This window comes from Pinus tabuliformis, chromosome 3_1 (assembly GCF_031772625.1).
Source record: "Pinus tabuliformis cultivar Carrire ecotype Pingquan chromosome 3_1, CPIR1, whole genome shotgun sequence".
In the NCBI taxonomy this organism is placed as follows: Eukaryota; Viridiplantae; Streptophyta; class Pinopsida; order Pinales; family Pinaceae; genus Pinus; species Pinus tabuliformis.
Genome location: NC_142301.1, coordinates 883,992,768 through 884,003,524, shown reverse-complemented (window position 1 = coordinate 884,003,524; position 10,757 = coordinate 883,992,768). Strand labels below are relative to the sequence as shown.

The 10,757-nt window shown below is 37.8% G+C and overlaps 1 protein-coding gene across 1 annotated transcript in view; it reads right to left on the bottom strand.

The window, feature by feature from the left end:
• Positions 1 to 1,539: 1,539 nt before the first annotated feature.
• The window catches only part of LOC149190433 (ABC transporter B family member 6-like), an 89,877-nt gene continuing 80,659 nt past the window's right edge, over positions 1,540 to 10,757 (bottom strand). Inside the window, exon 12 of the mRNA XM_089412150.1 lies at positions 1,540 to 3,458. Coding sequence (XP_089268276.1) covers positions 2,229 to 3,458 — 1,230 coding nt within the window. The 3' untranslated portion in view covers positions 1,540 to 2,228. The remainder of the gene's footprint in view (positions 3,459 to 10,757) is intronic.

The window sequence follows — 10,757 nt, the reverse complement described above, 5'->3', positions numbered from 1 at the left end:
TGTCTTGGGGTCAACGTGTCCGAATCCGACACTCGAATCCCCATGTCATGTTACTTAGCTTTTAGCTTATCACACACAATGACAACAATTTTATTAGATCCCTTTTGACACGTCCCACATTAGCATTAGTTCGCCCACTAAAAAGGTGTAAGTTGTAAAAAAATAATAACTAATTAACTTATGCAAGAGAAACAATGCTAATAACAGGAAGAACAGCACATATACAATTTGGTCACCTCTTCCTCCCGCCTGTATTAAAGGGACAATTCACAATACAACATATATGGAATCTTGCTGCATCATTCACTTTAACCTGCCAAATGGTATTACAATATAATAAACATAAATGCATGGGTTAAAAAAACCCCAAAAAAAATTATCAGCAACCCCACCATCATGTATTCACGCGGTATCCAACATAGGTGAGTTACGCATGCTATATCCACTTGCACACATCAGTTGAGTGATTGATTGGAACTTAACCACAAATATAATCAATGAATATATGTAAGCATGTTGTTGCTTCTCCACTCTAGGATTCAAATCAAGACCTATATATAAAATTATCATAGAGAGCAACAACAGGTAATAACAGGTAAATATAACACTAGTTTGACATGTAAATTTATGCGGTCCATAAAGCACAAGTATAACTAGTTCAATTTGAACGGCCTATCAAGCACAAATAAAAGCAATAGCAAAATTTGTGAATTTGTATTACCCGACATATGTTATGATTTCTGGTAGCAAAGGGATGAGACGAAATAAGATAGGGAAGGTTACCCACATAGCGAAGGGAAGGCCCTTTCCCGTAAAACAGAGCATTGTAAATGATGGCCCTTTTGCCAGAAATGGCTCTTTCATAACAAGTTCGGACCACATTGCAATCAACCCTAATCCAGAAATAGTTTCAAGTGCTCTACCAAATATGAATTGCTTGGAATAGGAATATATTCCTTTAATTAAATATGACGTCATCTCAATAGAATAAACCTATATCACTTGGAATACCTCTTAAAATACACCCTGAAGCTCTCCCATTTAAAGCAAGGCATTTCTTTATGCGCGTAGACCTTATGCACGTCAATCTTGTGTTCTCAATGAAAAACTTCAATGCTAATGTGGTGTATACCTCACTTTTCGCAAGCACGTGATGAACAATTGGGACCATGAACTGAATGCCAACAACGTTTCCACAAGGCATAATACCAAAGGGTTTTTGTCATAGCAGTTTATGAAAATGATCCCAAAAATGTTCATCTTAATAGGTTAAAGTTTTTTGCCGAAAACACAGAGACCATAATTTTGGGGTTTTGACAGAACTATAATTCAAATTAATTCATAACTCCCACAATTCTCCATCCGTTTTGGGTGGTTAGCGATTTAAATCAGTAGAATTGGGTGCACTATTCAGTAGTGCTTGACTATAATAATTAATGAGTAATCATCACAATTCCCCAATATGCAAATTGCATATCTGCCAAACTGCACCCCATCCTCTAAGCTTTGCTGAACTAAAAAAATCCCAAGCAATGGATAGATACACTGAGGAAATTAAATGAATTCAAGAATGAAGAACAAATCACCATCTCGAACAAATACAGTATGGAGGAAAGCCATTCCACCATGTCGTCTCCAAAAGAATGTCACCAAATAAGGTGCCATAGAGCCTCAACTAACTACGAATCAATTAGTTAAAACCTAGGCTAACTGCAAATATGTGAATGTGAACTCAATCTTCCTACATTCACAATAATTACTATATGATATGCTTCCAAGGGAGTACTGACAAATTGCCCAATGAATTCACCTTAGAAAGCCCTGGTTATGTACACTTGTACATGTATAGTTAATTCATTCTTGAATCACTCCCTGAAAAAAAATAACCCTACAACTTAGATATCTCAACTTCACCTCCACCTTAGACAGGAGAATTACATTGATTCTGAAAACGAACACTAACAAAATATGTATACAAATATCGACCAAGCAGTGTGCACTCCTTGTGACTAGGGATCAATAATTTTACAACAATCAGACTTCTTTGATCTCAGAGATCCCCAACCCATACTTGAAGCCGCCATGCCAAACACTCACTTGTAGAGGGAAATCCTGCTGTTGAAACCAAATGGCATGCTGGGGAAAATGGTTCACTGGCATTACGTTACACAGATCCTGAGAAGAATCCCAAATTAACTTGTACTGGCATCATTTCAATTTTCAAGTCATTAGATTAGCCTGTGCTGCCTCAGGGATTTATGGAAGTGAGGCTGCATCAAACGCACATAAAGGCCATTCTTTGCCACTAGAGAGTCATGACTACCCTCTTCAACAATACGACCCCCATTTAGAACAACAATTGTATCCACATGACGCATCATAGCAACCCGATGTGCAATAAGGATTGTTGTTTTATTCCCCATTATCAACGTATCCAAAGCTTCTTGTACCACACGGCTAGACTCTGATTCAATTGCAGAACTAGCCTCATCTAGTAATAATATTGGGGCATTCTTTAGCACCACTCGGGCAATGGCAATTCTTTGTTTCTGTCCTGGGGTTAAATCCACACCCCTCATACCAACATGCGTATCATATCCATGTGGTAAGCTACTTATGAAGTGATGAGCATTTGCTATTCGTGCAGCCTCTTTCATCTCTGCCTCAGTTGCATTATGTCTAGCATATATGATATTTTCTCGTATGGTAGTAGAGAAGAGAACAGGCTCTTGTTGAACCAAACCCATGTGATTTCGAAGCCACCGCAAGTTGAATGATTTTAGATCCTTCCCATCTAGAAAGGTTTGCCCAGCAACAGGGTCATAAAATCGTTCTATGAGTGCAATGATTGTACTTTTGCCTGAACCAGATGCACCCACCACTGCAACTGTTTGACCCCCATTCACTTTGAGATTGAAATTGGTTAAGACCATCACTTCTGGGCGTGCTGGATAATGGAAGTCCACATTTTTCAACTCTATCGTCCCATAGATATTGGGTAGCTTTATACCGCTGGCATCATCTGAATCAATTTTTGATTTACGATCAATAATCCCAAAAACAGAAATGAGGGAATTCCGGCGTTTCAAGATGTAAGGAGCTAATCCAAATGGTTCTACAAGTGCAAATGTTGCAAATGAGAAGATCATATATTCTTTCAAAGCTGTAGGTAGAGTGACATGGTTCCTTTTGACAGCTATAGCTGCATACCATAAGAGAAGGGCATTACAAGCAAAAAGCAGAAATTGTGAGGCTCCAAAAGCAAAGCCACTAAGTTGCCCACGCAGAAAACTGTGCACAAGAATCTTCTTAAGCTGCAACTTATAGAGTTCCATCACCTTCCCACCAGCACAAAATGCAACCACTGTATAGATATTTCTGACAGCATCCTCAAGAACCAAGGAGGCCTTTTTGTGCATATCCTGGATGCCTCTTGAAAATCCAGCAAGCCACATCTTCTGCATATCCACATAAAAATATGTTAGCCCAACCAATGGACTCCAACAGAAACTGATCTTAATACCAAATTCTGAAAACATATTATTAGGTCCAGCAAAACTTTATAAATAATCACATTAAAAAGTTACTGACCAAATACACAACTGTTTGGCCTCACAAATCATACACAAGGAATTTATGCTTCAATGCTAGTCTTATAAGATAAAATAGTGCCAATTACCAAAATGCATGACAGGAAGACCTCGTGTTTAAATTAATTGAATATGAAGCTAACTCAAGTCACATGATGCAAAGAAATAGAGGGCTCGGTGCTTTATAGTGGAGAGTGTTGCTAAGTTTATGCAAGAGAGACGAAACTTGCTTACATCTCCCTTTTTGACCTCTTTTGTTGTCTATTACTAGTTGCATAATCACTACAACATGGGCATAAACCAGATAGTACACCAAAGTATAATATATGCAAATATACACACGAGAGTGCAAAAAAGGAAACAAAGGAAACAGTAATGGCAGTAAATCAAGTAAATTGGTGAAAGACTATTTTGCTGACAATTCAATCCTTACCATCTTGGAAGAGAAAACATCTTGGACAATACAATGGAGTGCATGGATACCTTCTGTACAGACTTGGGCTCAAAAATTCAGTGGCTCAAAACATAGTGCTTTACACAGGTACAGCACTCAATTCCTAATTGGCTAGCAGCCCAGGGATGTTCTTTGCTTCAGTTGGACCAGGTATTTATGTTCCTTGAGTCCCATTTCCTTTTCACGCTTTCCCTAAGATTTGTGGGAGATAATAGCCCATAGAGTTGAGAAAATGACTAATAAACGAACTATAAGGCCTCTGGCCTTAGCAGCAAAGTTTCTAATATGCACTCAAGTTTTGGCTGCCACCCATGTCTACTCTTCCTAGTGTCAGGTGGCCTTTAAGTCAGCCTATCGGCTGCTGGAAAAGGCACTTGAGGACTTCTTGTGGGCCAATAATTCTGGAGGAAATCTAGTGCCCCTATTTTTTGTTATAATAGCTGACCCAGATCTAGACAGATTGTTTTGGGATGGTCTTTTTTCTTATGGCATCATATGCAATATCTATATTTCTCATTTGCTTATGTATTAAAGAAATATCAGTTGTCATGTTTCCACATATGCTATGTGTTGATTATCATGATGGGGTTATTCCATGATGTTTTGGAAAGTTGCTAATATGTAATGAAAAAGAGGTTTTAACTTTTTCTAGTATTATATATGTGCATATCATGATGAATAGAACATGTAGGATCCGCTGTTGAATTTACATGGACTATGATTATGTGGGCATATAATGAATAAGAATGAACATCTGTTGGATAAATTATACACTTGTTGGCACTTAGCAGATGCTTGGTATTGATCATGCAATGATGCTATGTTACTTCTGATGACAAGTCATTTATATATATGAATTTATGTTCGCTACATATTGGCCACAAGGTGGTAAGGATCTGATACATGTTATAACTCATGCTTTAATTTTTATGATGTGTGTCAGCTGGACAGGGGACCCACTCCATGGACATGGAGAGCTAGTTCAATAAAAGATCTCATCGAAGCACGTACCTATGAAGGAAAGCTATCTATATAAGCAACATCTTATGGGTTAGGGATAAACTCAATCACAAATGATATAGTAGCAATTCCTATATCTTCCAATACGTTTGGGGTCAATGTACCATTCAAATGCTTCGGGTCAACATGTCTTTTGAGACGCTTGGCACAAAGAGCTTTGTAAGGTGATGAGGACAACCTTTCAAGATGCCTAGCATCGGTATACCTTTAAGATGCCTACGATTAAGCGCCTAGTGAGGTGATGCAGTCAACCTTCTGAGATGTCTAAGGCCAATCTAAGTCCCGGGTTCGTCGAACTTCTAGTTTGAAGTTCGAAATTCGGCAAACCCCAAAGAATATTTAAAGTTTGTTCCAGTTCAGTGATGGGTTTGATGAGATATTTTTCCGCCAGCCGATTCCATGTATTGCTGTAGGTTTTAATGGCAGTTTTCCATGTGACATCCCACTTATCCCTAACCATTGTTCGCTTACCTTGTGAATTTTTTTTTTTTATATTATACATTATTTGTTATTGAAACTATGCTGCGCTATGGGTTCAATTCGCCCAACGCAGTTGTTCAGTGGCTCGCCAGACAATTAATGGTCTGATAGATATATATATATATACACAGTGTATTACTTGTTAAACTTACAATCAATAATAATAAGTTTATATATGTTTATTTATTGTACTAAATGTTAAACTATCAACTAATAATAAGTTAACATTATATATTAATAAATTATACATTTTTTATTATTATAAATCAATAATAAAAATCAATAAATTATATAGAATGAAAAATAATATATATATATATATATATATAGTCGAACCTAAAGCTGAGCCTCGTTAAAAAAACTCGAAACCAAGTCAAATTTAATTGTTGCCAAACCCGAACTCGAACCCAAAACATTTGACTTAGGGGCCAATGTACCTTTCAAATGCATTGGGTTAGTATACCTTTCAAGATGCCTGGAATAAGAGCCTCGTGAGGTGATGTAGGCAGCCCTCCAAAATGCCCAAGATCAACATACCTTTAAAATGCCTTGGATTAGCATACCTTTTGATATGATAGTTGGGGCTAGAGAGCCAGAACTGTGGTGATGGACTTCCAATGCCTGCTGCAATCATGCATGGTTCTACAACAAACCATGATAATTGATTCATATACTAGTTGCAGCAGAGGGACTTGTGCCATGGCAAGCGAGACCTTTTGACGACCAAAGGTGATAACCTGGTGGCTCTGTATTATGTGAATCTAAAAGAATGTAGCGGATGAAGGGGGAGCTAAACCACTGGGAGGAAATAACAGTAGTGAACCACTGTGACTGACAAGTTTTGATGCTTGAGTTTAGGTTTGAAGATAGGTATTGATGACGCCCAAATCACCTTATTCTCTTGAAGTACAACATACATCAGAACCCCAAATGATCATTATGAGTCTCCATTTAATGTTGGCATGGTTATAAAAGATACCAAGTGCTTATGCTTAAGCAAAATGCCTTCTATTTTGACCTTATATCTATTTTGAACTCTGCATATTTTCAGTTGCATGTAATTGGTGTTTTAGCATAAGTTGGCCCACATTTTTGAGTTTCCTTAGATTGTGACAGTGATTGGGGAGGTTGCATGCACAACCTGATTTTCCTGCAACAAAATCCTTCTACAGATTGTTCAATTAATAGTTGAGCAAAGCTTTTATCTTACAATAGACGAAGAAAAAATCTCTTCACAAAAATAGAACACTAATCAGTAGTCCCTAAAGAATTTATTCAAAACCAATCAAATTGTCAATAGGAAGTTGGTATATCAAAGGCTTCACTATCCATCCGGAATTAGTAGGTGGAGCAAGCACTTCTCGATCATTGTTGCTAGGAAGAGTAATATAACTTCAAGCAATGATTGAAAATTTTATTGTTAATGTTAGGTTCAATATGGAAGTCCAAGTGCAACTGTTGGCATCTTATGAATGCAAGGGTCATAGATAGTTTGTGATCAACATTGCATGGCAAGTCCAAATGACCTCCAAGTGTTAATGGCATATTTTATCCTTTCTTTCATCTATTGGATCAATGAGTTGCTCCCATGCAATATCTTTGTAGATCTTCAAGTTAATAGATAACAATTAATTGATCTTATAAAGTACTTTTTCGGTTATATGCTCAACTTCTAACAGACTTCTCTTAGTCTCTTTCACTTGATCAAACAAGTATCAACGCTTTGGGTGTCAATAAACTCCTCTTATGTTATGCCTTTTCAATTCGGTTTGGTGAATGTTTAGTATGTTTCACAACAAAGCTTTTTGTTTCTCAATTTCTTCAAACATTAAAACCTAAATAGTGTCTTGTATTGACGTTTCTTTCGTTGAAGCATATAATAGCTTTGAAAGGTCTTTTGCATAGGCTTGGTGTCTTAGCATGTGGAAGATGATTTATTGCCTCTTTAAGTGCTTGCTTGGTGGAGTAAGTGATTTATGTCTTCTTTCCTAAGTCTAACTTGGGAAAAGTACAATAATTAAAGTCAATTAATTATTGTGGACTACTCAGTCATTTTCTATGGATAATTAATTTAATTATTTAAGTGACTTCGAAATGATCTCAATCATTGATCTTCAAGAGATTCTATAAGGGAGATTGGGATTAAGGATCTAGGGTTAATGAAGATTATAAAAAGAAGCCTAAGGGAGAGGTGAGGACACAATAGAGGAGACACAACAAAAGAAAGTGATTTTCTCTAGTGCGAGTGGCTCAATAGACTGAAGCGCAAAGAAGGAAGAGTATAGCAGGATTTCAGGGCATACCCACAAGGCCGAATTGCTCGAGATTGCAAGGCCGAGTTGTTGAAGAGAGAGGGAGGTTGATTTGATTAGAGAAGTCGAATTGCCAATGCCGAATTTCTTGAGGTGCAGTAGCAGCTCAAAGGGAAGGTGTAGGGTCAATTTGCTAGCAAATTGTTGGGTCGAAATTCACCAATCTTAGTTCCTTCAAAGGCTAATTTATAGGAAGTCAAATTCCTTGGGCCAAACTCATCCAGTGGGGGTCGAGTTACAAGTTCTAGTAAATGTATTTTTCCTTGTAATTCTTTGTGGGTCAAAAACCCTGATTTTCCAAATTTATGAATGACAAAGAATTGTTGTGGGTATTTATATGTTGTATGTGTAATTATCTCTCCTAATTTTTATTTTCCATTGTATATAATTTCTAGAAGTTAAAATACTAGTGATCTCATTTCTCGGCAATTCAGAATTTATTTGGTTATTTAAATAAATTGCTATGAGAAAATAAATTTGGGTTGGATTTAGGAGATTTAAGATGGTATCAATGCTTTCTAGATAACTCTGAAAGGGAGATCCAAGATCACTAGGGTTTGCAATAGCGAGTTTCTTCCTTTGACGGTGGCTGAATTATTTCGCAAGTGAGGTTTTGTCACCAAGGTCGATTTGTGAAGATGGACTAAGTAGTTTGTGATATGAGACAGGTTGGATGGGGCCACTAACTTCAGTTCCTAGGAGCGGATTACCATGATTCTAAAAAAGAATGGTTTGTGGGATCTTGTGAATATAGACATTCAAGTTCCGTCATATCCAAACTTAGCAGCCAAGCATAATCTCTAGGATATGAAAGCGAAGTATATTTATTTTGGATGGTGTGAGGGATCATATAATTCCTCACATATCAGGGAAGGACATAGGGCATCATATGTGGGTAGCCCTAACTAGTGTTTATCAGAGCACAAACAAAAAACAGGAAAATGGTGTTGCAGGAAAAAATTAAATAGCATCAAGATGGACAGATCAAACATTGTAACATCTTACTCACAAGGATCCAGCGGGCTCGTGATGAGCCTTCCCCTAATGAGGAAACTATGATTGATTCGGAGGCAGTGAAGGTGTTGGAAAATATAATTAGATTCGGTTTTCATAATTCTCATTGCACTCACGTCATAATGTATATCCTATGTAACAAACAAAAGAAGAAAGAAATATTATTATTTTCAAGCATGGATTTCATGCTTTTTTTGCTTGGTCAACTAGGTTAAGTGTGTTCTTCATGCTTCTAGGGTTTGCCATGTCCTAAGAAAAATTGTCATGAGTCAAGAGAATCAATATCAATTGTATAAGACCCATTTGGGCGAGTTGTAACATGAAAAATAATTTATTTTTATGTCTAGAAAGTCAAAAAGTCCTCCAAGCACAAGTCAGCCCTGCCAGTGACAAGTTGGCCTAGAAGAGGCCTATTTGACCTCCTGAGAAGGCTATATAAAGGAAACAAGTTCGATTCATTTGGACACACTTTTGAAGTTCGATCTGCAATACAACAAGAAGGAAACAAGAGCGAGGAGAGTAGAAGACAAGAAGAAAAACCCTAGAGAAGGAAAGAAGTTGAAGGATTAGGGTTTTTGTTCTACTGCAAGAAGTCGAGAATTGCAAGTCGAAGTTTCTGAAGTCACTGCAGGTCCAAAGTTCTGAAATTAGGGGTCGAAATCTGAGTTCTGAGAAAGTTTGGATAAGGTTTGATTCTCGACTAGAGTTGACTTTGACTTCTTGAAAGGGCTTTGAAAGAGGGTTGACTTGGTACTTGGAGGAGGTCTTGTTCGAAGTGTTTGGGTCTTGCTTTTCTCATTTGATCTAATTCTATATGAAGAGAAGAGATCCTTTTGGGATTTCCCCTTGGAGGAGTTTTGCCCTAGCTTGGAGCCTACTTGTGTCATTTGTCTTTGCCCTAGCTTGGAGCCTACTTGTATCATTTGTCTTTATTGTTTATGCTCTTGATAATTGTTTGATGAAAGAATCTAATAAAGAACAAGAAGAAGCTAACTAAAGTTCACAAGCAATTATTAAGGATAAGGAGAATTGTTTAATTAGCTGCCCAACTAGATTCTCCAACAGAAGGTTGCAATGAAAGGTTGCATTAAGCGTTGGACCACCTTTGTGGATGTAGGATCCTTCCTAGGTAATAACTTCCTGATTGGAGCCAGTTGTGGGATGATTTCATCCAGAAGGAGGTATGGGAGAACTCATTGACCGGAGGATAGTGAAGCAGTAGTGAGGAGAAAGAAGAGCTTGCTCTTGCTACACAAACAAACAAAAAAGGAAAAGGGAAGGCCAACCAAAACTAAAGTGGAGATGGACCTTTACAGAGTAAAAAGGAGAAAGACATAAGCAAAGTCAAGTGCATTGCATATCACAAGTTCAAGCATGTTGCCAGCTAGTATCCATACAGGAAGAATACCAAAGGAAAGACAACCATCACAACCACTGCTCAGATGGACGAAATCGCTGAAAAGTTCGAGAAGAACTTTGCCTTGGTGTCATGCTTTTTGGAACTGTCAAGAGAGGTGTCTGGTTTGTGGACAATGGAGCATCTCGTCACATGACAAGATCTTGAGATATTTTCAACAGCATAACCAGGGATCCTAGGGAAATACATGTAGAGCTTGGTGATAATGCCAAGTACAATAGAAGGCATTGGTAGCAATGAATTTCAGATGGACTCAAGTGGTATCATTGAGGTGAATGATACCAGGTTTGGAGAAGAATATGCTTTCAGTTTAAGCCATAGAAGACGGAGGACTAGAAATCGGCGTCATGGGAGGTGAGGTGGTTGTTGGACGAAAAGGAACTGATCCCAGCAAGAAGCGAGTAATTGGGAGAGGGAGAAGAATATATATTTGTTGAGAGGACAACTGGTGAAGGCTCTCATACATGAGA